Genomic DNA, 26,996 nt, shown 5'->3' with positions numbered 1-26,996 from the left:
CGCTGCACATCTGCTTACTTACATCTTAACAGGGGCAGAAGACGGAAATATGCAGTTTGGTGTGAACGCACGCAGCATAAGAACATGTAACAGCACAGCAGTGCTGCGTGTTGTCTGAATTTTTTGTGTTCCAGCATCATAAGGTTTATGTTTTTAAGGTTTGTCAGTACCCCCTTAGGATTATTGAATCTCTTTTGATTTTAAATGGTTGCTGGAGCTTATCCCAGCTACTGCTGGGTGAAAGCGGGATGCACCCTGTACATCAGAGGTTGCTCAATAGGAAGCAAGCCATCAAAAATAAACAAAAAAATAGATATTAGTTAAAAATGCGTTAGCGAATAATCATCAAAACCAGGAAGTATGCCACTTGATTGACATGCAGAACGGCCAATTGAACATCCTTTGACACATCATCACGGCACGTGTGTATTTAACTACACTGAGCACACATTCTTTTTGCATCTTCTGTCGGCTCCGGCCCGCAGGAGCGCTTATTGAGGCTTGGGCTCCCCACGTGCCTCCTTGATTGGAAGCTAGACCGAGACGCCCCATCTCACTCAGTTGTCCTGCCAGGACACCTGCTGACCGAGGGTGGGCTCAGATCCCGAGGGATCTTGTCATATGTGTCAAGTAGCAACTCACAAATCTGATTCAGCAAACTGTTGAAGGGAAAATGACAGAGAAACTTTTTATCATTTGGTTATCGGCTAAATTTATCCATTTGGTTGAAAATAATTGTCAGATTCACTTAAAAACCTGCTTTTTATGACAAGTCTGTATATTTAAGCACTAATAAAATAAGAATTTTACATTGTTTATGTATGTCTACAAGCATGTGTGCATGTATGCGTGTAGTGTGCATGTGTGTGTGTGTGTGTGCATGTGTGCATGAATGTTGATTTTGAAACTTGTTGTGTAGATTTGTTTTTTGGACCATTTCCTCACAGGAGTAAGGATGGAAAGATAAGCACTAGCAGAATGAAATTAATAAAATTGGTTCTGCAGATAGAAAGAGGTATTTGTACAAAGATGAAGCTAGCATGTTATGATAACTAAAGGATTCCCAGAATAGAAATAGAATAGAATAGAAAATAGAATGATTAAAGATTAATAACGAAACAGTCTATTGCATAGGGCATGGACTCTGTTGCTCAAGATCTTCCACTCTGCCTGTTCTCCAGTTTTCCCTGACCAGCTTGCTGCTGATTTGGTGACTCACGTAATTCCACATCCTGATCGACTGAACACACCAGTCAGCATCGAGCAGTCCAGGGAGCACTGAAAAAAAAGCATGGTTCAGGCTCTTGAGGACCAGAGTTGGCCAGCCCTGGCATAGTTTTCTGGACCTTAGAGATTCAGATATTTAACTTTGATGGTGTAAAAATATGCATCAATGTTGCAACAGGTTGAAGAAAACACAATTTTCAACATAAAACAACATGTCATGCCATGTTTTTCAAATTAATCCATGTCCTTAATGTTATTTTAGCACAGTTTAAAAGACACCGTCATACAGTTTCCTTAAAGGGTGTGTTTTGGCAAGAGTCTGGCGATACGATACGTATCACGACACGCGCCCGCGATACGCTACGTATCCCGATTTTTTACCGAAATATATTTTCTTTCTGTTTTTTTTTTTAAATATAACTGCAAAAACTCTACCTGACTTTTAATGTCTTCCACTGTAATAGGATGGTCAAATTCAGTTTATTTAATGATCACAATGTTAAGCACTGCAACTGTATCTCATATATAAGTTGCACTTACCAAAGCAAATTCATAGTGCTTTTATTTTGGTAACAAAAAATATAGAAAGGGAACAGTCAACATTGTCTGATTTCCATAACAACATTTTTTTCAGTATAAGAAAAAACAAAGAATGAATGTGTCTTGAAAAATAAGTTTCAATTAGGGAAATAAAATGCTTTTTATTTTCAACATTGCTTAATGTAGCTTCTCCAGTACTTTTAAACCGTTCAGGAGCCTGAATGGTGCTTCAAAAATAAAGGGTGGGGTGGGGGACACACACTGAATCTTTCCAGAAACAATAAAGTGTGATGATGAGGCAGCATGACAGAACGAAGGAAAGTTGCTTTAATGAGACAAAGAAGGTGCTTTGTTTACATATCTGCTTTGCTGCACCCTTGCAGCCACGCTTCTCACACACGGAAGTAAACCACGCTGATCACCACGACGTTGGCCTTTTTTCAGATCGTTGTACACATCTAGTCCAGGGGTCGGCAACCCATGGCTTTCATCCTTCTGTTGTGGCTCCCTGTGACTTTGGAAAATAATGAGTATTTTATAATAATTAAATTTTATTTTAGTTTTTTCATTTTTCATGCCATTTAAAAGGCGCTGCTGGCTCCGCACGAAGCGAGTGCCACGTAAAAAACAGCTTCGTAATGAGCTTGTATTTATTGGGCGAGAACTGCAGAGCTGATAGCAGGGAGAGACACGCGGGGCGGCTTCAATAAACACTCAGATCTTCTGCCGAGAACTTGACGTGCTGCGGGGCGGAGACCAACTCGCTGATGACAGAGAGTTTGCGCCAGTGTTGCCAGATACAGTCACAGTTTTCCAGCCCAAAAGTCACCTAAAAACCGCCAAACCCAGCCAAAAACCGCCCAACACAGCTTTCGTTGATGTTTTTTTTCGTACTGGACTGATTTAGCAAAATAAAAGATTTTTCTAAATAAAAGAAAGTTCAGACTAATAATAAAATGTGTACAATATTGAATATTTCTTCAGCGGGCCGCCTTCTTCCATTCATTTGCTTAACCCGCTCTATCCCCGCTATAACCTGCGTCGTGCTCTTTCATCCTTTTGCTGGGCTGGAGCGCCCCGACTATCGGTGTCATCCTGCTATGACCGTATTTTGCTCTCTGTGTATAATACACTGAGGAGCGCGGGGGAAACAAATCTCAGCTGCAGAGGGTGTGAACATGTAGAGAGGAAAAGCAGGTAAACAGGCGGAGGACGGGCTTTGGATTCAAACTCTGTCAGATAGATGCAAGCACGGGTGTCAGATTTAGACGCAGCTTTCACTGTAGGAGTTGAAGCAGAGACTCTCTTGGATGATTTTATGAACTCAAACATGGAAACATGATTACCATGCAGAACTCTTCAAAATAATAAACCTGATCTCTCCACATTCTCAGTGTCTACCATGCATTGACAAACACAGCGCTCCATGCGGTATCATCCTTTAAAGAACACAATGTGCATTTGCAGCGACGTATGCTTCGGCAATGTCCGATTGCCCAATCTACATGTCAAAAAAAGGTTGCCGACCATCCATCAGGTCCTAGTCCATCAGGTCGCTGTTGTTGTTGGGAGGTTCTGCAGAACTATGGCCCACTTTGCCGATAGCATTAGCCTATGCTAAGCGCATTAGCCTATTAGCCGCTGCCATGCTTCACTTGATTTATCTGAGCCGCTAAAAAGCACACCAATCCACGTTTTTATATCTTACTGGCAGCAACATGGCTTAGAGTTTCTGTTTGGTATCCATTCCAAGTAAAAACTAAATAGTTCATATCTCATAACAACAGAACAAGCTGCATCTGACTGCAGTCTTCCTGTTGTCTTGTGTAGTGTAGAGCTGCTCAAAGAGGCACTGTGTGCTCTGCTGCCAACTAGCGGTCGGAGGGTGAAGTGGACAAAAAGAGTCAGAGGCTGAAGGACGCTCAGAAATAATTAAATATCATCCTGGCAGCATTTTGAATCGATACAAGTGTTGCCAAATGAACTATCGCGATATTTTGCCGAATTTATTTTTTCTTACACCCCTAGTTTCCATGTATTTGTATAGATCATTGTCATTGATATTTAGTTGAACTGCTCTCCTGGAAAGGATTTGACATTAGGGTTGTGCCGATGGACGATACCATCGTCTATCGTGATGGGTGACTGACATCCCGATGGAGAAACACCATTGTGATGCCACGCCCCCGCCACGCTGCGAGTAGACACCATAAGCCGCGGTTACATGTGAAAAATATCTTGACCGGATCAATGGTCGGATTAGAATCCAACCGTGTACATGGTTCCAGAAAAATGTTTTCAGAATATAACAAACGTTCACATGGGTCACACTTTCGGTCAGAATAAATCATTCGCACATGCGCAGTAGGGTTTGAAAAACCGGAAGCGGATATCAGTTCCGCCGAGTGGCTATTTTTTTCTCAAACTTTATTGAATGTAACAATCCAATACAAAACAATGTTGCCGAGCAGCTTTATACATTGATATGTTAGCTCGGTAATATACAAGACGATCTTCTAAACGTGTTTTTAATAATGTTACGATTATTATGAAACACCTGTTCGCTCATCGTTTTATTTTTAATCCGTGTGGTCATTACTTTTTCTGTTGAAAAACGGAGCCGGAAAGAAGCCAGAATTAGCAGAATGCTAACACGGGCTAACAGCATTAGCTTTGGGTGGTGCTGCAATCTGCATCTTGGCTGCATGTAAACATGTGGCAATAACATCAGCCTTTATTTAGTCGGGACACGTCTCGAAACACAAATCCACGTGATTGTTTGAACGATTTCTAGGGACTGAGCGGCCTTTCTGCTTTGAAGCTTACACCGCCCCAAAGCGCTGTGTGTGTGCTCACGATCCTCTGAAACACAAGAAACACAAAAGTAACACCCCAATCCAAGAGCTGTGCGCCGCCATCTTCACGGCAGTATTTGGAGCTGTAGTGGTGTTGTAACACTAATGTTTTCAATCAAAGTACCCCGTGGGAATTGTGTGTCACTAGGGCTGCACGATATGAAGAAAACTAGTATTAGTGATCAATATTGTGTTATGACGATATAACTTGCGATAAATGAACAACCAGCAAAAACAAAAAAAACATTTCCATTTTGCTGCAAAAGTTTAATTTAAATAAGAGTCAAAATACCTTAAATTATTCTCCAAATGACCCTCGTCTAATCAGGAGGGCAACATCTAACATAAGAGCTCCATCTGATTGGTCAACAATGTAAAGAGTTCCATCTTATTGGTAAAATGCATAAAGGGATTTATTAAATTCATTAAATAGTTCAAGTTAATATAAGATTGTTTTAACACATTTAAGGTTTACCATTTATTGCGAAATTGGTGGACTTTTTCGATATGGATATTGCTCAGCTTGAAATTGCGATAACGATAAATGTACGATTAATTGTGCAGGCCTATGCCTCAATGACAAAAATTTTGGAGGACTTAGGCCTTTGAGAGCCTGTAGACATGTAGTTAAACAGTAATTCTGTCAACTATCACAGACTGCAGTTTTCTGGAAAACAGAAAAAAAACATTTGTTTGGCTCATTTTGTTCTTAGTATCATATTTGCAACCCTTTTTTCCTACATTTCCAAAGATGCTTTAATAAAACTTTTCTCCCCCAAACAAAAAGTTCTTAGAGTCCCACTCTGATCATGCTGTATAAGCATTCCTGGTGGTCTTTTAATTATGATTTATGCCGTTTTTGGCCAACATAAAAAAACCTGTGTTGTTTTCTAGGACAAAGTTTCTGCAGAGCGGCAGGAGTTCATCAGAAATTCACCTCTGAGTTGTGGGTTGGATTTTTAGCATGAGTAAGCCTGCGCTTATTTCCAGTCATTCTATTTTTTAAACTTTCTCCCACTAGCTCACAGCCCCTCACATCCCCAAGTAACATTAGGGGTGCGATAAAAATGGCGAGCAATACTGGAGCTATCCAGCTGAAAAGTTTTGAGCCAGATGCCAATTCAGACAAGGAAAACAAAGACATTCATTTATCTAGTCATCTACAAGTGGATGCATCAGAATGAAGCAGAGCAGGGAGCTTCTGGGTTGCCATAGTAGCTTCTACACCACACTTGCAAGCTTTTTCGAATAAAATTTTTTGTCTGCTCCTGATTCACAAAGGTTTGAGTAAAGAAATACTCAGAAATGCAATTATGAGCTTAATTTTCTTTATATCTGTCCTCCATCATGAGAAAAATGCCACAAGAACATGGTAACAAAAATATCTGAGCTGGTCTTTAAACATCTGTAATTCTATTTTGTGGAGTTTACCTACTGCAAATTGTTTTTAGAATGTAACCCCCGCAATACAACAAGAACCTAAACAAGGGAACACTGTACTGAAAAGAAAAGATTGACCTTTTTATGCTTCCTGTTTTGAATTAAACTGCCTTATCATAATTACGTTGTCACTGTTTTGGAGGTAAATATTAAAATAATAATAGATTTTTTTAAATCCAAGGAGGAATAACTGAACTGTTTTGCTGGTCCCCCCCCCTGTTTTAGATGCGTGGCCTCCTATCCAGCCCTGTGTGTCTGACAGTCATCTGGTTTCTATCTTGGTCACTGGGTCCCAGTTGTGCTCAGATTTGGAATGGTGAAGGTGAGACACACTCAGACCCATACTCATGTACCCTCTTCACACACGCACACACTGCGTTGGCAGTTTTCCTATGTTAACGCAGCACACATGTTAATGCAGGGTTTTCTGTGAGCAATTTTCAGCATGCTTTAGTCAATATCCCTTTGGGATTGTATAGTATTGCAGAAGAAAGGAGAAGTTAATTGGAAACAGTTACCAAAAAACTAAAGTTTAAAAAGTTTGTTTAAAAAACACCACTTTTGTTGAAGCTTTGTATTTCTTCGGCTGATTTTTGCCTTCTTTCTCTCCTGTTCATATCAGCTTTATTAATCGCAGAATAAAATGAAAAAGCCCAGCCCGAGATCTTGTAGATGAAACTGTTAGACGTTTTTCCATCTTTTCTCCTACTTTGAGCCATGCCAAATTCTATCCTTTTTATTGTTTGGAAAGTACTAAGTTTCTTCCAGCTTGCAGTTTCCGTTTCTGCCCTGCCATCTGATTTTAATGTGAGCAGAAACTGGCAGGCATTTTTTTTTTTTTTTGCATCCATGCATTTCACTGTGTGTATGTGTTCACATAAATGAAGGCTTTTGTGTGTGAATATGTGTGTGGTTTTCTGTCTGTGTGCACTCGCGTACATGTCGGGGAGCTTTTGCCAGAGGCAGAATCAGATATGAGTGGAACGCTGCGGGTTTGGGGAATAAAGTACTTCACTGCCAATAAAACATGAATACACACATTGAGACTAGTCAGCTCTCTATCATGGCCTTGGGTAGTTTAGATGCAAACACCAAATCAGATTGCAGGATGTATGCTTTTTCAGGGCTTTAAGGCGCAAACCAAACATGGTAAAAACTTTCACAAAAGGCTCTGAATAAGACATTTGAGATAAAGAGAATAGCTGTACAGTAAACCCTTGTTTTTCACGGGGGTTACGTTCCAAAAAGTACCCGTGATAGGAAAACTCTGTGAAGGAGAAACCTTTATTTTTTCTTACAATTAATATACAATTAAATACTCTTTTATTCGCTGGAAAGAAAGAAAAAACCATTTTACAGGCTCAAGCATTTGTTTCACAAATCAAAGTACTCTAGAAACGTTTTTTTCAACAAAAAACTTCTGTACTGTACTGTCAAATGATAATTTGAATCATCAATGTGAACAGAAGGCTTCAAATTGCGGCGATTAGCCCCGCCCACCGCGACCCGAGTAATTGGATGAAACGGGAGACAATTTAAAATGATTATGAAAAAAATACAAAGTACAGTCGGACAAATAGTGACTCAGGTGTATCTCACTGCTCTTCAGACTGAGCCGCTGCATCCTGGCAGCATTTTGCACAATCCAAACTGACCTTCATCAAACCGACTCAGACAGCTCTACCCAGACATCTGATGTGATTCTCCACAGTGTTTTCTTCTTTTGAAGCCTGCGGTGCAGGTGTGTTTGTTCGGGAGAAGAACATAGTGATAGGCAGTTGTTGTCGCTGTTTTTTCTATGGGTTTTAGAGAAACTCGAAATTGCAAGAGAATTTGCACGTACGTAATGTAAATTTGGCAAGCTGTTTTACGTACTACGTGTACATATTAAACTGCAACGTTATTGACGCGCAGGTAGAGAAGAAGCGGAGTGACTTTTTAGCCAATCAGAATGCAGAACACAATGCACGATGCAGATCCGTGAAGTATTGAAAAGTAAACCGCGTTGTAGCAAGGGATCACTGTATAGTGGGAAACTAATGGCGGATATTTTTTTTTTAAAGACTACTGGAATTTTTTATACGTTTCACTCAAATTTATGTGTGAGGTGTAAATGTGTAATCTTCTATTAAATAACTCAAATTTTTGCCATAAAATGAGGAATTAGTGATGTTTTATACCTGCTTATCTTGTGTGTCAGCAGACTGGAGCCGATTCTAGCTGTCATCAGGTGAAGGGGGTAGAGTACACCCCTGGTAGGCTGCTGGTCAATGACAAGGCCACACAGAGACAAATAATTTAGGCAGTTAAAGGCAATTTAGAAGCACCAGCCAAACCCAACATGCATGCATTTAGGGGGAAGACAGAGTTAAGACACATATGCATGGAGACAACAGCCCAGCTCCTCACAGAGCACAGCAGAGCTGCCCGAACAGATTATGATTAGATGTAGATGCTTTAAAGCCCATGTTACCTAGTCAGTGTGTCAAAAGAACGAGTGCCCTTTGATGACTGTTTAAGAATTAATCTCCTTCCTTCTCCTGCTTTCATGTTTCCTGTTCTCAGTTGCTGATCCTATTAGAGACCCAGTCCAAAGACAAAAAAAACCCCCACAAAATCCCCCGGCGGCCGCATCGGAAATAAATACAATTACAACGTACTAGTCTTTATTAACAAACAACAGTAACAACTAACAACTACATATCTAACTGGTGAACTAACTATAGGTGTTGTAGATTGACTGTGTGTGTGAGCGCGGAGCGTCTTGTGTAGAAATAGTAGGAAGGAGCGCACACGTGTGTTGGGGGTGTGTGTTGATTCTTCTGCAGCGGACCGCTCTGGAGCTGCACGCAAGTTTCATCTGTGCTCTCTGGTACAGACATCTTCTCAAAATATTATGTATTGCCCAGTAATAAGCAGACTGCAGACACTTTGTCACCTTTCCGGTAGCCGTGAAGCCTGACACCCATGAAGAACGCGGGGCAGGAGGCTCAGCCTTTGTTTATACAGACACGTAAAGGACCGTATACACCGGGACGAATATTCGCCAGGCGTTATTCGCCAGCGTTTTTCGCCACGTTTTTTGTGTTCACACCCAGGCGATTTTCGCTGACGTTGAGCCGAGCGAACATGCAATTTCATTCCCTGACATTAGATGGCGCTTAATGTAAAACAGAAATACTCCTGTCCACAAGGTGGCGCTGCGCAACTTTACGCTTCTTAAAGTCACTTCTCACTCAGAAGAAGAGAGCAAGTATTTACGCGCTTGTCAAAATCATACAAAGAAAACATGAATATTTCAAGCACCAGTTGCTCCAACTGGTGCTTGGTTTGGGATATTTTAGAATGTCTGTCATTATTTCTTCGTGGTAGTGTAGACGCTACTTGGCGTCTATCTTCTTCGCTGGTATATGTGCTCAGAAAGGCAGTTTTGTGTTTGAGCGCCCCCAAGTTGTGTTTTACTGTAACTTCAGAAGCTCCAGACACGTGTGCAAAAGCGTCATTCTCATTGGTCGTATAGTTTTCGACGCAGCGCGTCAAACCAAAAAAACGAACCCGAGGCGTTTTTTAAAAAGTGACGCTTTGACGTGTGGCGTTTTTTCGCGTCTGTGTGCACACTCACATTATTGCCCTTTGTTTAGTCACGAGGCGTTAAACGTCGGCGAATATCGCGCGCGAAATTCGTCCCGGTGTGTACGGGCCCTAACGTTACGCTGCAAAAAATAGTTCCCAAACAAAACACGTAGTGATTTTCATGGAAATCTAACAGCGCGCGTTCATGTTTGGTGTTACGGAGTGAAGGAGGACAGTAACCCCCCCCAACACAAAATCCTCCGGTGGGCGGCCGTGTCGCGCACTTAAGAACGCACGCAGCTTGTAACGGAAATGAATACAATGGAAATTAACAATTAGAAAGCAGTAAATTTGTCGTATTTCCTTGCGAGACGGAAACTTCTGTTGTAGAATAAGGATGTGTGCTTATTTTTTTGTTTTTTTTACTTGTCCTGTCCAACAGCTAGGCAGGCAGATGAAAGCTGAGGGCCTCTTGTGTTGGACATATTTTACTTTAACAAGAGGGGTTTTTAATCTTCAGACAAACCAAAGGTATGACTGAATAAACCCCTTTTGTAATTGAGGCCAAACTTTATTCATTTCAACCATGTTTGAAAATCTTTGGTGTTGGACCGGACGGAAAAGGAAAGAAGGGAAGAAGAGGGACGGATGTCAGAGGGGGGGGGTAAGTGAGAGGGGGGGGTAAGACCATGAAGCAGCATAGAGCAGACAGGTTTACTGGTTGTTTATCATTACGGTACGGTTCAAATGTAGTACAAAAAGGGCGGGGCCTGTTCACACACACTCAAATATTATCAACACACCTGCTAGCTGCAAAAAATGTCCACATGTCAACATGTACACAAAACAGATAGTGTTCACGAACGCAAACCTATGCCTTTAAACCAACTAGTGTGAAATCTTTCATTCATTCAATCATGCAAACTATTAGTGCAAAGGTGAGCTAACACCTGTGCTCAGGTGAGTGTTTATGTTCTTCTAAAATGGATGGTGGAATGTGAAAAGAAGGAGGAGGAGCGCCCAGCCACCCCCACACCCAGACCCCCGCCGCAGCAGCAGCGGCAGCCGGAATTCCCCCAACGCCACACGGGAACAGGCAGGGAACAACCGCCCCCCGGGCGACCAAGACCGCCACCCAGGCCAGGGCCAGCAGGACCGCCGCGAGGCCCCCTAGAGCCAGAGAGCAGGGAGGCAGGGAGGGAAAGAGAGCGCCGCCCCAGCCCAGCCAGGAAAGCAGCCCCCCCGCCGCACCGGAAGAGCCCAACGCAGGGCCCCACCGGAGAAGGACGCCCACAGCCCCAGACAAGCACCCCACCACCACCCAGGAGTTCCGGGCATCCCCCCGCCCCAACCCCAGGTACGAGCCAGGACCCCCCAAGGGAGACCCGCTCCGCACTCCAGGCAGCCCGGCCCACGGTTGGTCCAGGGAGGAGCAAGGCAGGGGCCAGCCGCCCCCGCCCAGGAGGGGGGAACCCCGGGGAAAAAAGGGTGGCCCACAAGGGGTGTTATAAATATGGCCCGACCAGGCTCGGCCATGTTGGAAGTTTGGCGGGGCCCAGCGCTCAGGGGCAAGGACCAGGACCCACCCCCCCAGGGACACGAACACCCCCGGCTCAGGTGTAATATGAACCCCCCCACCGTGCGGAGAGAGCACCGCCGGGCCCAGGGAGCCGGCACCCAAGGGACACGGCCGCCGTCGCCAAGGGGCCCGCACCCCCCACCAGGGAGGGGGTAGGGGACAGATGGACCCAGGTCCCACCTTCCTTGCAAAATGTGTGTACGTGTATGTGTGTTTGAGAGGGTGTGTGTGTGCATGTGTGTGTGTTTATGTTGGAATGTATATATTGAAGGGGGAGGGGTGTGTGTACTAAGGGGGGTGCAGTTAAAATTGGCGAGTAGGGCACTAAGGGGACATCTCCTGATTACTCACAGTGATGTCCCCTCACCCTCCCCACCAAGGGGCCCTAAATGTCTGAGGTGCGGTTAAAATTGGCGGGTGGGGTGCCAGGAGGACATCTGCTGCTTGCTTGCAGTGATGTCCAAGCACCCCCCCTACCAAGGACCCTACATGTCTAAGGTGCAAATAAAACCGATAGGGAGGGGGCCCACTCCATACGGCAACCATAGGAGGGGGGGAAGGATGTGTGCTTCTGAAAGAGCCGCGCCTGTTTGTGTAACTGTAAAGGGAGCCGCGTGCCACGTGCAGCGCAGAGTCAGACAGTGAGAGCGCGCGCGGTGTGGGAGAAAAGGAGACAGAAGGAAGAAGAAGAAGAAGGAAAGTGTGAAGACAGGACTAGCAGAAAAAGGAAATTATCAGCAAAGATGGATGCGTTTAATGTGTTTATTATAATTCCAAACACGCACCATATGCAAAAAGTTAAAAAAAAAAGTGCGGTGACGGGGTGATGAGGTCATCACCGCGGTGATGACACGCACCATATGCAAAAAGTAAAAAAAAAAGTGCGTGAAAAAAAAGCGGTGATGATGTCATCACCGCGGTGATGCGGTTATCGTCACAGCCCTAATCAGTAGCAGATGAAAAAATGCAGTTTGAATAAACTTGTAGATGTGACAAAGAAAATACAATCAACAGCCCACAAGTTCCCTGCTCCGCTCCATTCTGATGGATCCATTTGCAGACAAAAAGATCCATGTTTCCTTGTCCGAGCTGGCATCTGGCTCACAACTGTCCAGCTGAATAGCTCTGATCTTCCTTGCCAGTTTTGCACCAGTATTGTTATGTTCTAGGTGTGAGGGGCTGTAACCCAGTGGGAGAGATTGTAAACCATTGACTGTATGGAGAGAACTGGACAGAGCAGGTGTGATGTCATCCATAGAAAATGTCTTACCTCCGGCTCAGCCAAATGAAGCTAAGTTAGTCATCTACTGAAAGCAGGCTCGGGTAATCTGTCAATCAAATGTTCGAGTAAAAAATGCTCTTACTGAGGCATTTGGTCAGCGATAAAGAAAAAATATCATTAAAAAAAATAGGATTAGCAAGAAGATGTTTAGAAAAAGGTAGCAGAACAAGAATGGCTATTCTGACAAAATGAGTTACTGTTTATTTCTTAAATAACTATGGGGTTTAGGCATGTTGGAGCTAGCAGGTTCTTCCTTTTTGAAATTCTAGGGGGGAGGGTATCCCTCAGTCCAGTCTTCTATATACAGTCAATGGTGTAAACACATAGATGATAGGAAGTGGGGACATTCTTGCTCCGCGGCAACAGTCCCTCCCACAATTTCTGATGAACTCCTGCCACTCTGCAGAAGATATATGTCCTAGAAAACAACACAGGTTTTTTTTATTTAGGCTAAAAATGACAAAACCACAATTAAAAGATCACTGGGAACATTTTTACAATAGATCAAAAGATGATCGAAGTGTGCCTTTAATTTGACAAAGCTTTGTTTTGACTCACAAACATTGTTTGCCTTGGAAATCCATAAATAATGCAGTGCAACAATTCCACAACAAAACTACAGGTTTTTACTTTTTTCGTTTCCTTTTATAAAGGTGTTCCTCTGGCCACATTTATATCTTGTGGTATATCAGGGTTTTTTTCCACCATCCAAACAAAACCACTACAATTGTCTCAACATCCTGCTATAACATTTACAGGGGTATGAGAAAGTTTGGGCACCCCTGATAATTTACAAGATTGTTCTTCATAAATCATTGATTGTTCGGATCATCAATTTCAGTTAAATATATCATATAGCAGATGAACACAGTGATACTTGAAAAGTGAAATGAAGTTTATTGGATTTAAAGAAACTGTGCAATAATTACTTAAAGAAAAATAGGCAGGTGCGTAAATTTGGGCACCCCTGTTGTTTTATTGATTTGACTACCTTTGGCAATAATTATTGGAACACAAAATTTGTTTTACAAGCTCATTGACCCTTGACCTCCATACACATGTGAAGCCAATCACGAGAAGAGGTATTTAAGGTGGCCAAGAGCAAGTTTTTCTCCTCTTTGCATCTTCTCTGAAGAATGTCAACATGGGAACCTCAAAACAGCTGTCAGATGACCTAAAAACAAATATTGTTTAACATCATTCTTTAATTGAAGCATACAAAAAGCTTGCTAAGATATTTCAACTGTCAATTTCCACGGTGAGGAATACAGTGAGAAAATGGAAGACCACAGGCACAGTTCTAGCAAAGGCCCGGAGTTGCCGGCCCAGAAAAATCTCAGATAGGCAGAGGCGAAGGATGGTAAGAAAAATCAAACTGAACCCACAGACCAGCTCCAAAGACCTACATGTGATCTGGCTGCAGATGGTGTCACTGTGCATCGTTCAACCATTCGGCTCACTTTGCACAAGGAGATGCTGTATGGAAGAGTAATGCGGAAGAAGCCTTTTCTGCGCACATGCCACAAACAGAGTCTCTTGAGGAATGCTAAAGCACATTTTGATAAGCCAGCTTCATTTTGGAATAAGGTGCTGTGGACTGATGAAACTAAAATGGAGTTATTTGGACATAACAAGGGGCGGTATGCTTGGCGAACAAAGAACAGAGCATTCCAAGATAAACATTTACTACCCTTAATACCCACATAATGATTTATGCAAATGATTTCATTTGCACAATCATTTTTTCGTCTGCAGAATCATTTTTTTTATCTCACAATACTTTTTATAAACAATATTCTAAATTTGACCTTAATTTTCTTAAAATAGGCCTCCGTCATCAGGAAAATGCCACAAGAACATATTGAAAACACCATTTACAACGGAGTGGGTCTTTAAGATCTACTCTGCACTTCTGTTTCCTTTTCTAAGTTTACTTTGTTGCTTTATACTTTACAACAGAAATTATGGAAATAGAATTTTTTTTGTGATACTAAAAAACATGTTCTTGCATTTATACCTGCCACGTGAGTTCCAACACTGAAAAAGCATTATAACATGCCAAAAGCTGGAAAGCATCTGACCATCTAGCTGCCATTTGACTTGTTACTGCTTGCTTCTTGCTTTCACGCTTTTTTATATCTAATATTGTAAAAAGATTGTTAAAAAAAGAGTTAAAAATAGTACAGCCATTAAGAAACTTTTAAAAACAAACACATCGCTACAACTTCATAGTGTGAGCTAGATTCCCCCCAGCTTGCTATCTGCTGGATCCCAAACCTTTTATGGCCATGTTATTGTAATGCTGCTGCAACACTGCAATTGGTGGAGCTTGAATTGCAAAAACAGAGATGAGGAAGACACTTTATGTGTCGGATTGTACATTGTGCAGATACTCATGTAAGCCAAGCTACCATGTCCTTCATAGTTTTTTTTTGTTATGTCTGTTTCTGCAGTGTCAGGCTTGCAGTATGGCCGTCTGGGTTCAAACATAACCTTGGCATGCGGGAAGTCGCATAACAGGTGAGGAAATAAATCGCCACAGGTGTTGTGGAGAGAGATTTGCAACAGATCACTTCTATCCTTGAAAGCTGATGCATTATCACACTTTAAGCACTCCGGTTGCAAAGCTTTCTTCGTTGGTTTAAACATCTCATTTTGCTTTTAACATGTTCATGGAAAGATACATTTTTAAAAAAATTCAATGTTTTATTATTTTTGAAAGAAATTTCTGAGACGAGGAAGGAAAAGGATTGAGTTTTTATGCAGGTGCAAAAAGAGTTTTCTCCAAATGATAAGTAACATATAATAACATATAATATGTCCCTTCAGTAGGATGTCAGTGATGTGGCTTCACAACCAGAGAAAAGAGCTGCCATGGCACAAAGTCACATCAGACGGAAAGTTAGTTCTCCTGGAGGCCAATCAGTCAGCGCAGGGCAATTACAGCTGCCATAGCGACAGGGGGTCCCACCTCCATTCCATCAGTCTCATGCTGGGGCGTAAGTGTTGTTATTACGTTTTAAATTCACTTCACACAATGTGATAAATTCCATTTTTTAAATAGAGAAACTCAATTATTTTACTTTTTTAAAAATATTTTGTGCAGCAATAGTAAACCTGCACACCCACATTCAGTTATAAAGTAAAATAGTTACCTAACATTTATTTAACAATTGCATTTTGTTTGATTGGTTTTCTTTGTCTGATTACGTAACATTTTAAAACTGTGATAAGAAAAGAGCTTCTGACCTTCTAAGCAATTAGTCTTAGCAGCCATCACAGAGCTCCTCCATTTCCTGTTTCTGTCTTGAACAGGAAAATACTCCCTAAGTGAGCTTCCTTTGTAAAGGAACTAGGAGCTTGGCTTTCTATAAGTCAAACCTCCCATGATTCCTGTGACTGATGATGGATAACATGTTCTTAAGTTACTTCTTAGATGAAACAGAAAAGTATTCTCTTTGTTCTGAGGATGATTAGTTTTTTCTTGTGTTCCAGACCCGCCTGCACAGCTGAACGTTTTATGTCAAATGCCTAATCATTCATATGTTCACTGCTCCTGGGTGGAATCAGTAAATACGTTCCTGCCAGCCAAGTACAATGCCTCCTTCAGGTGAGAGTCACTAACTGCTACGCATCCAGCCACCTTTCAAACAAAATAAGTGTAGAACAATAAATACATAGAAAGTTCCAGTAAATAATAGCTTATGGTTATATAAACATATTATTTTACGTTTTAGGGTTCTAGAACCTTGCCTGGTGGAAGTTTTACTTTGTTTTTTCGTTTCCTCCTGCAATAAAACAAAAATAAAATGTTCTGTTTGTATTGAAGGGGATCGCATGAAACCTGGAAGCCGTGTGTGGTGGACGTCTCTCAAAAGCACTGTGAAGTCATCCTCCCTGCCTTCTGGCAGGTCTATCACATGCTCGCAGTCACACAGACCAATGCTCTCGGCTCTCACACCACATATGACCGAATTAAACTGGATAAGCTGTGTAAGAGCACACAGTCAGCAACATCAAGCTTGGGTCTTGATATCTTAAATTGTTGTTCCCTTCTGTGCTTCTTATCAATATGTGTTTCTTCCCATATTTACATAAATTAAAACAATAATGGAACAGGCGCTGCTTACACAAAACTTTTTCCTTTTGCTTTTCTTTAACCCCCGACAAAAGTGTAGTTATAATTGTGTTCAAATATAAGTTAAAAAATGTTTAACCTTTTTTTTTTTAAGGTAGCTGGGATAGGCCCCGGCAGCCTCGTGACCCCAAACGGGACAAAACGGGTTTAGAAGATAAATGAATAAATGTTCTAATATATGTCTCCGTTTGCACGTTCTTAAACTCCCACTCCAATCATCTTTTGATCATTTAAGAAGTGTTCTCGTGGTCTTTTATTAATAATTATGCTGTTTTCTGCCAAAATAAAAAAAATCTGTATCGTTTTCTAGGACACACAGTGGGGCAAAAAAGTATTTAGTCCGTTCTGTAATTTTCATCATCTGAAAGTCTCTCAACTATGAGAGACAAAATGAGAGAAAAAATCCAGAAAATCACTTTGTTTTTTAAAGAATATATTTGCAAATAATGGTGGAAAATAAGTATTTGGTCAATAACAAACATGCAAGATTTCTGGCTCTTACAGACCTGTAACTTCTTCTGTAAGAGGATCTTGTGTCCTCCATTCATTACCTGTAGTAGTGACACCTGTTTGAACTCGTTATCTATAAAAAAGACACCTGTCCACAACCTCAAACAGTCAGACCTTAAACTATTGCCACTATGGCCAAAGCCAAAGAGCTGTCTAAAGACACCAGAAATAAAGTTGTTGACCGGCAATACGTAAGTAGCTTGGTGTGAAGAAATCAACTGTGGGAGCAATTATTAGGAAATGGAAGACATACAAGACCACTGATAATCCCCCTCCATCTCGGGCTCCCCTGTGGGGTCAAAATGAGCACAAGCGGTGAGCATAAATCCCAGAACCACATGGGGGAGCCGCAGAGAGCTGAGACCAAAGTAGCCAAGGCTACTACCAAAACAATACACTGCCATGGACTCCAATCCTGCAGTCCCAGACATGTCCTGCTAAAGCCAGTACACGTGCAGGCCTGTCTAAAGTTTGCTAGAGAGAATTTGAATGATCCAGAAAAGGATTGGGAGAATGTCTTATGGTCAGATTAAACCAAATTAGAATCTATTGAATCTATTGGAGGAAAAAGAATGCTTAGTTGCATCCAAAGAACACCATACCTACTGTATAACATGGGGTGGAAACATTATACGTGGGGCTTGTTTTCAGCAAAGGGACCAGGACGACTCATCCGTGTAAGGCAAAGAATGAATGGGGCCATGAATGGTCAGATTTTGAGTGAAAACCCCCTTTCATCAGCAAATGCATTGAAAATGGAACGTGGCTGGGTCTTTCAGCATGACAACGATCCCAAACATACTGCCCGGGTAAAGGAGTGGCTTTGTAAGAAGTATTTCCAGATCCTGGAGTGGCATAAGCCAGTCTCCAGATCTCAACCCCATAGATAATCTTTGGAGGGAGTTTAAAGTCTGTTTTTAGAGGAGATCTGAATGGAGGAATGGACCAAAATACCGGCAGCAGTTTGTGAAAACCTTGTGCAGACGTTGCCAACAAAGGGTATATAACAGAGTCTTGAGCGGAACTGTTGTCATTGACCAAATACTTATTTTCCACCATAATTGGTAAATTCTTAAAAAATCCAACAATGTGATTTTTCTGGATTTTTTCCTGATTTTGTCTCTCATAGTTGAGGTATACCTATGATGAAAATTACAGACCTCTCTTATCTTTTTAAGTGGGTGAAGTTTTACTGTATGATGGAATAATAAAAGTACTAAACTTATATTGATCATGACAGAAATTCCTTGAAGACAAAACTGATTTATAATTACCGTAACACTTTAAAACTTTTCTTTAATAAAAATGTTATTTCAATGATTGCTTTGGCTGGTGTTTGCAGATTTGTGAATTTTATTGAAAGTTTATATGTTTGTTTGCTTTTTGTAGTGAAACCCGACCCTCCACGGTTTTTAAAGGTGGAACAGCTGGAGGGATTCCCGAGGCGGCTGAATGTGTCGTGGTCCTATCCGTCTTCATGGGCTCGACTGGACGCCTACCCCCTACACTTTCAGATCAGCTACAGGCCACTGGGCTCCATATACTGGTCAGAGGTTAGTACAGAGAACCACAGGTTTTTTTTCCAGTCTGTCAAAAATTAAAGTGGAATATTAGTATGTTTTATATTTTGTAATATTTTTGTTTACTGTTTAAAGCTTTAGCCAATCGCTGTCTTTGGAAAAGTCGGACTGATTCAACTGTCCCCATCAATCATTCTTGGAGGCCTGCAAGCCCTACTTTGGGCACCCCTAAACAAATTGAATAAACTAAATGTTATGCAACTACAGCCAGCAAAAAAACATTGAAAATAACCACATACATTTGGAATGTTATTTATAACATTTATCATTTCACTCATCAAAAACCTGAATAATTTGAAGACAAAATCCATCCTCCTCTCTTTCCTCAAAAACAGTTCAGTCACCCTGTCACGTAGATTATAGCGCTTCAGTTTCGCTAAAAAAACCTTTTCTATTGCCATCAAGGCCAGTGCTGAGAGCTGAGTCTGTCCAGTTACATTTTTACATTGGTTTTAATTTGCTTTAAAGCCGAAAATGTCAGCTTGACAGACGCAGTGGACATGGGATGACCAGCGCCGAACAAAAAGATAAATCTGTACAGTTGCTTCATGATCTCACTCAGATTTTTCTGATGAAGGAAGTAAAGGAGATCAGTGGGACATTTTCCTGCAAAATCATCCATGGCGTACATTACAGTCAGCTCTGTTTTTGACTGAGAGATCAAAAAGTGCTCCGTGGCTCTGTGTCTGTGTTTTTTTACGTACCAATGCACGTCTAATCAAAAGACGTGCCTTAGACCAGTGTTTTTCAACCTTTTTTGAGCCACGGCACACTTTAACCTTGACAAAAATCCCGCGGCACACCAGCATCCAAAAAAAAAAGAAGCAGAAATTCATGGTCTGTATTGATCGACAGCCCCCCCCCCACCACCACCACACACACACACACCGCAATCTCACGTGGATTTTTGTGATAATTGTGACAGGAAAAGCAGGAAGTTGCAGCTGTTTTTTTCTAAGAGATGAAATAAAAGTTAAATTAGAAAAATTTAGAAACTGTTTGTTTGTTGTAGTTCACAAGGACGACTCATTGTGCGCTTTCCCTTTAAGACAATGGATCATGGGAGATGTAGTGTGAAAACTGCCGAAAAAAGGCAGAAAGACTCGCGTCTCTGAGCTTCATTGTTTTGTTCTCTTGTTCCACGGTCTGACACCGTGGAACAAGACTTTAAGCACTTCTGATTGGTCAGACTGATCACATGTGATTAAACCTTCAAGAATGATTGGCGGAGACAGTTAAAGGGGCGGGACTTTTCCTTACACAGTTGTAGCTGCAGCTAACTCGCGGTACCGTCATTTTTATCAAAATGTCTTTAATAGAATTAAATAAACACAAAGAAAAAGTCATTTTAAGATCTTTTATATTCCTAACTACTCAGTTTTTTATCAGGGCCTGTTTGGATGAACAAAGAGCTGATTTCCTGGAGATGGAAAATGTTTTTAGATCAGTGAATGAGGGCAATTTCCCACGGCACACTTGACCATCTCCCACGGCACACTAGTGTGCCGCGGCACACTGGTTGAAAAACACTGCCTTAGACGTTGCTTAAGCCTGCTAATGGGCCCGCTGACACCAACTCAAAATCTGATTGGTTGAAGGAAACTAATGTCCGACATTAATTTTGCATTAGAGGGCATGCAGATAGTGAAGGCCTCTTTAGCTCTGACCCTGCCTGGCAACAAAGGACAGCTGAAGTGCGATTGGTTAAATGCTCCAATATGAAAATACATGTCTGCCTGGAAGCAGCATAACCATCATAAACTCAATAAAAGGAAATGGACAGACCATTTGGAATGATTTAATCAGTATACATGGGCAAAATATAGTTAATACGTGATTCCGATATTTTTTAGGCCTTCCTTCAACTAACAGAAGTGGCTGCAGTTGAAAACTTTTGCTTAGTTTTATTTTGATTTATTTTTAGCAATACATGTTATGCTTCCATTTTCACTCGCCGTTACCTACAACTTTATACATTCATTAGTCTTGCAATCCCACTCAACATTTTTTGATCTATTTTCTAAGAGTTCTCAGCCGTCTTTTAATCATGATTATGCTGTTTTAGCCCCCTCGCAAAACAGTCATTTTGTAGGACATAGTTTCTGCAGAGCAGCAGGAGTTCATTAGAAATTCGGCTCTGAATTGTAGCTGGGATCGTTGGTGCAGATTTCACTCCTCTTTGTTGCTCAAGGCTCTGTTAATATGTTCCCCTGCCATCGTATGACCCTCACACCCCTGACCTAACATCACTGGTGCATTTTAAACCTAGTTTTTTTAACTATGTCCTCCACCATTAGAAAAATACCACAAGTACCTTTTAAACAAAAAAAAATGCTTTTTTAGGGATGTGTTATTTAACATCTTTTCACAACAATGTTCATCCTCTATTCTTCTGTCTTCACTAGACTTTCATTTCAGAGACGTCAGTTGTTCTGTATGACATTCTGGAGGGCCACGTCCACGAGGTTCAGGTTCGTGCTCAAGATCTAGTGAACTCAGACAGCCAGTGGAGTGAATGGACCAACTTGACCATTGCCGGGCCCTGGGAAGGTCAGTCCGATTACAAAAGCACAGTTTATCATTTGTTTCGGTGTTATTTGTCTTAGCACAAACACAAGTTAGAGATGAGTAATCATTTTTAAACATCTGTTAAGTCAAATATAGAATCTATAATTGGCTAATAATAATAACCCTATAAGCCACTTTTTAGGATGGCAATTTTTTCATTATTATGCTTTTTTAGTCAGTGGATTACTGTTTTTCTGCTCTGCAACTTTCACCACAGCTGAGCCTGAAGAGGCTGAAGTCACCTGGACCTATGATACAGATGCTTCCTACACAGATTCTGAATCCACCTCTACTAAGTCCCACAGTAAGAATCTCTTATTTCAGCTGATAAATGCAGGGCTTAACTTTGGAAAAAAGACTGTTATGGCAGATTTTAGAATACGTAGACCTATGATTGTTATTGTGTAACTACATTTGAAATAAAAAAATATGTTAGTCCTCGAAAGTTGTTTCACTTCAATACACTGTGGGTTAGGAGGAGGGATAAAGCAGAAAGGGAGCAGTGTGCATGTGGGGGTGCAGATGCATGCACGCTGCCAATCTAACCATGTGATCATAAGTGGAACCAGATCATCCCCAGCCCGACCAGGAGAGAGGGGGAGACCCCCGGACCAGGGGAGAAAAAACCCAAAAAAAACAGAGTTCCATGTTGGATTCATATGATCACATGACACCCTCTCAGTCCTCCTCTGGATCATCCAGCTGGTCTCAGGAGAACTTTAGATGGGTCTTGACATGCTGGTTTAAGCAAGGGGGACCTTTGGAGCTCTGCAGGATTTGAATCAATAACAACGTCTCTGCTCTTCAGTACTGGAATAAAAACTTAAGACTTTTCAAGTTTTAAAATAGTACTTTGTTACAACGTCTTACTTCTAATATTTACAACTAACTCCTGTGGTATTCTTTATTGCAGTCTTTTTCTTTCTTTTGAAGTACATAATGCGGAAAAAATGCCTTTCACCTTTGAAGTTTTTTTTTTTATATTTCAGACTAAAACCACATATTACATGCATTTTTCTTTGATCATTTTTGGTTAAAAAGTGTTTTGTCTCAATGCTTACTCAATAATGCATTATTAAAGCAAATGACTGCAAATTCGACAATATTAGCAAACTAAATTTCTTAAGTTTGGAAAAGAGAGATAAAAAGTTTTAAAAAGTCTGTTTTTCAACATCCCCTCAGGTTGAAAAAAGCTCTTACAAGCAAAGTCTAAAATAAAACAGCAAATCTTCCAGCATCTGTTTGGTCTGAGCTGGAGTTCGCTGTTGTGAGCAGTGTGTTTCACAGCTAGCATGATTTTGTCACTACTGTTTTTTGTTGGTACAAAATGCTTCACCAGTCATTTTTGAAGCAGTAATAACATAACATTGGTTACAGCTATTACTGTGTTTAATAAAAAGAACAAAAAAGCACTGTTGGTACCTTATTCTCGGCTTTACCAAATTACCTGTAATTGTAGTAAATTGCACCTGCGAGGTGTCACGCTTGCTAGAATCCCATGTGTTTACTGGATAAAAATACGTTAGACACATTTTAAAGCTTTTTTTTATATTATAAAAGTCTCAGGTTATGCATGTTAAACTAAACTTCAGAATCTTGAGTAATTATTCAGGGCTATTATTTTATGTCAGCTAAAGACACACGTGCTCTGTTGAAAGTACCGGTAGGTAAAAGGTTTCTCTTTGCTGTTCTCAAGGCATTCCTTGCCTTAAAAATTTTTTTTTCTATGCTCTCTTTAGGTGTTTTCGTTTCTCAGATTTATCATGTGAAATATTGCTGTATTTAAAATGATTTACTTTTTGATGATGATATGATGATGGAGACTGTTTCTATGTTATGTGAGGAGTTATGTGAATAGCTTAAATTGCTGTCTGCATGGAGGTCAAAATCTCCATGTCGATTCATGACAACCAGATTGTCTTCAGAAAAGTGGACAAAAAAAGACAAGACTTTGAAGTATTCTTTGTGTTTATGGATATACATTCACTTCCACACTGTTAACCAGTCCGTGGAGTGCTTACAGCCCCTCACACCGTCAACAAAATTTTACTTTTGCAACCAATATGGCAGCTATCCAGCCATACAGTTTTGAACTAGATGCCAGCTCAGATGAAGAAAACAAAGACCTATATGGATCTACACTGAATTAGATAAAGTAGTCGCTCACCCATCGAAATAATCAGAATCAGGTGTCTTAGTCACTTGGCCTGGCCACAGATATTTAAATTCAACCACTCAGGCATACAGGCTGTTTTCACAAACATTTGTGAAAAAATGAAGCCGCTCTCAGGAGCTCAGTGAATTCCAGCGTGGAACTGTCCACAGGATGCCACCTGTGCAACAAACCCAGTCGTAAAAATTCCTTGCTCTTAAATATATTCTACAGTCAACTGTCAGCTCTATTAGAACAAAATAGAAAAGTTTGGAAACAACAGCAACTCAGCCATAAAGTGGTATGCCAGGTGAACGGATGGAGAGGGATCAGCGGATGCTGAAGCAAATAGTGCAAAGAGGTTGCCGACCCTCTGGACAGTCAATTGCTACAGACCTCCAAACTTCATGTAACCTTCAGATTAGCCCAACTACAGTATGCAGAGAGCTTCATGGAATGGGTCTGCATGACTGAGCAGCTGCATCCAAGTCACACATCACCAAGTGCAATGCAAAGCGTTGGATACAGTGGTCTAAAGCGAGCTGCCGCTGGACTCTAAAGCAGTGGAGACGCCTTCTCTGGAGTGATGAATCACACTTTTCCATCTGGCAATCTGATGGGCGAGTCTGTGTTTGCAAGTTGCCAGGAGAGCATTGCATTAAAGACTGCATTGTGTCGAGTGTGAAATTTGGTGGAGGAGGAATTATGGTGTGGGCTTGTTTTTCAGGACTTGGACTTGGTGCCTTAGCTCCAGTGAAAGGAACTCTGAATGCTTCAGGATACCAAAACATTTTAGACAATTCCATTCTCCCAACCTAGTGGAGACTGTTTGGAAAGGGCCCCTTCCTCTTCCAGCATGACTGTGCACCAGTGCACAAAGCAAGGTCCATAAAGACATGGATGACAGAGTCTGGTGTGGATGAACTTGACTGGCCAGCACCTAGTCCTAAACTGAACCCGACAGAACACTTTTGGGATGAATTAGAGTGGAGACTGGGAGCCAAGAATTGTCAAAAATTCCTAGAAACACACTACTCAACCTTGTGTACAGCTTTCCCAGAAGAGTTGAAGCTGTAATAGCTGCAAAAGGTGGACAGATTTTAAACTCTATGGGTTAGGAATGTGATGGCATTTCAGTTCATGTATGAGTCAAGGCAGGTGAGCTAATTCTTTTGGTAATGTAGTTTATTTATTTACAAATGGATGCATCAGAATGGAGCGGAGCGGGAAATTTGATACCTGCCCAGCGTATTTTCTACGTCACATAAGCTCCTTTTTATGTGGCATTTTTTGTCTGCTACTGATTCACAACAATTTGAAATAAAGAAACTCTCAGAATTGCAATTGTAAATTATTTTTTTTAAAATAAATATCCTACATTATCATAAAAATCCTACAAGAACATGTAAAAACATAAATAACACAACATTTTTTTGGAGTAGGTGTTTAAAAAACAGGTTAAAAAAAAATTCAGATTTGTATCAAATAAATTCACTTATTCTTAGTTTGTCTCTGTAGTTTTGTAGCTCTCTTCTGCGTCAGCATGCATTCAGTGTATTACTCAGTGTGTGTAACTCCATACAACATGTGCAAACACTAAAGATGTTCCCAATGTTCATGATGTCACCATTTAGCTTTCTCCCTCTTAAATTAAATCCAGCTTTCCTTATTTTTTTTTTTTTAAATTAATCTGATGTTTAAGATGGCAGTTTATAATTTATTATTTCCAGTATGGAGGGAAGATGTTTGTGCCATGAAAGACAAAAAATGTAACTAGCTACTTGTAAATTATGTAGCCAAAGTGCATAGTTGGCTGTAGGTGAATGTGTTGCTGAGGGTTTGTTTGTATTGTCAGTGGATGAGTTTGTAGTTGGTGCAGCCTGAAAATGTGTATTCAGAATGGAAAATCAAGTCCCGAACCTTGCGTTTGGTCTGTATTCAGACTGCATTCAAGTGGACTTTCCCGTTTCAAACCAAAGGTTGTAAACAAAACCACTTGACTACTACTAAAGCTACTAAAGGCAGAAGTTATGGAAATCTAGCGCTTTGCGGTCCTTGTCAGAATAGTTCCCTTATTCAAACATTATATTTCGCTGACCAATTTTTAACACCTGTATCGACGTCAGGCACAACATTTTTTAGTTGTCTTTTTTTTGATCCAGTGAAAGGCATGATACCTTTATGGAATAACAGCAGTTCTATGCAATGTTTTTTTTTTTACACTTTAAAGACCTACTCCAATGAAAATTGTGTTTTTGGCATTTTTAACATGTTCTTATGAAATTTTCCTCACAATAGAGTCTAATATAAAGAAAATCAAGATCAAAACTGTATTTCTGAGTGTTTCTTTATTAAAATTGTAAATCAGAGGCAGATGAAAAAAATGCAATGTAAAAAAGAGCTTATTTGGGACAAAGAAAATACGCTGGTTGGGCCACAAGCTTCCTGCTCTGCCCCATTCTGAGGACTACTAGATTCATTGGTTGTATGCAACAACTGTCTAGTGCAGATGTGTCAAACCCAAGGCCAAATGTGGCCCTCCATGTCATTTTATGTGGCCCACAAGAGCATAAATTTTTTTAATTTCTTAAAATAAAAATTGGTGTGTATTTATTCATATCTAGGGGGAATTGGACTTAAAATATCGGATTGGGCAACTATACATTAAGACTTAAACACTTTCCATATAACCTAACCTGACAGAATCAAATTTAAAAGGATTTATGCTAGAGTAACAAGCAAACGTGTTTTCTATGCAACTGTAATTGTCACTTTAAAAAGTTATAATAAATAAAAAAAATGGGTTATTTAACATTAAGTACTAGTTACATTTATTTTTTATTACATTTAGTTACATGTATGAGTTATATCTGGCCCTTTGAGGACAGACTATGCTGATGTGGCCCTCGGTGAAAATCAGTTTGACACCCCTGGTCTAGTGGGAGACAGAGAGCTCTCAGTAACGGGGAAGGGGAGGGGGTTCTTTGCTCCAACGGTCCCACCCACAACCTAGAGGTGAATTTCTACAAGCTTTTGCCGCTCTGCAGAAACTGTCCTAGAAAACGACCCAGGTTATTTGATTTTGACTAAAAATGACAATCATAATTAAAAGACAACTGGGAATGCTTTTACAGTAGATCAAAAGATGATCGGAGTGGGACTTTAATGTTGCACATCACTTGGTTTGTAGAGTTGAGCTCTTGTGGCTTTTCTTCCTTTCTCATCCAGACGTTGATTCGGAGGATGATGGTGATCTGGGCCTGATGATTCTCCTCATATGTTTCTCTGTGTTTATCTTCACCACCGTCCTTTCCCTTTTTCTAGTTATGTGGTAAGATAGACACACTAACAGCCTTCACCTTTGTGTCATTAATTTCTCTATGACTAAAATGTCTGTTTTTTGCTTCCAGGATGAGAAGGAGGCGCCGTAAACACAACGCAAAACAAGAACCTAGCTCCGTGGTCAAGATGAAATCCATGCCAATCTAATTCAACCCTCACAGACGGTATGCAGCCTTTAAAATTCAAGGTATTGGAATTAACGTCTAAAGC

General features: G+C 40.8%; 1 protein-coding gene across 4 annotated transcripts in view; it reads left to right on the top strand.

Annotated features, from left to right (window-relative positions):
• LOC101163752 (interleukin-11 receptor subunit alpha) overlaps positions 1-26,996 on the top strand; it is a 79,918-nt gene that overhangs the window by 46,776 nt on the left and 6,146 nt on the right. Inside the window, exons 2-11 of one of the 4 annotated variants that reach the window (XM_023961193.1) lie at positions 6,288-6,384; positions 14,950-15,016; positions 15,329-15,495; positions 15,992-16,106; positions 16,326-16,489; positions 18,534-18,697; positions 21,130-21,274; positions 21,510-21,596; positions 26,673-26,775; positions 26,855-26,973. In XM_023961193.1, the coding sequence (XP_023816961.1) occupies positions 6,288-6,384; positions 14,950-15,016; positions 15,329-15,495; positions 15,992-16,106; positions 16,326-16,489; positions 18,534-18,697; positions 21,130-21,274; positions 21,510-21,596; positions 26,673-26,775; positions 26,855-26,933 (1,188 nt within the window). In that variant the 3' untranslated portion in view covers positions 26,934-26,973. Of the gene's footprint in view, positions 1-6,287; positions 6,385-14,949; positions 15,017-15,325; positions 15,496-15,991; positions 16,107-16,325; positions 16,490-18,533; positions 18,698-21,129; positions 21,275-21,509; positions 21,597-26,672; positions 26,776-26,854; positions 26,974-26,996 lie in introns of all 4 variants that reach the window. The other 3 variants (XM_023961192.1, XM_023961191.1, XM_023961194.1) reach the window with 3 other exon arrangements.

This window comes from Oryzias latipes, chromosome 12 (assembly GCF_002234675.1).
Source record: "Oryzias latipes chromosome 12, ASM223467v1".
NCBI classification, from domain to species: Eukaryota; Metazoa; Chordata; class Actinopteri; order Beloniformes; family Adrianichthyidae; genus Oryzias; species Oryzias latipes.
This window is presented reverse-complemented; position numbering and strand designations above follow the sequence as displayed.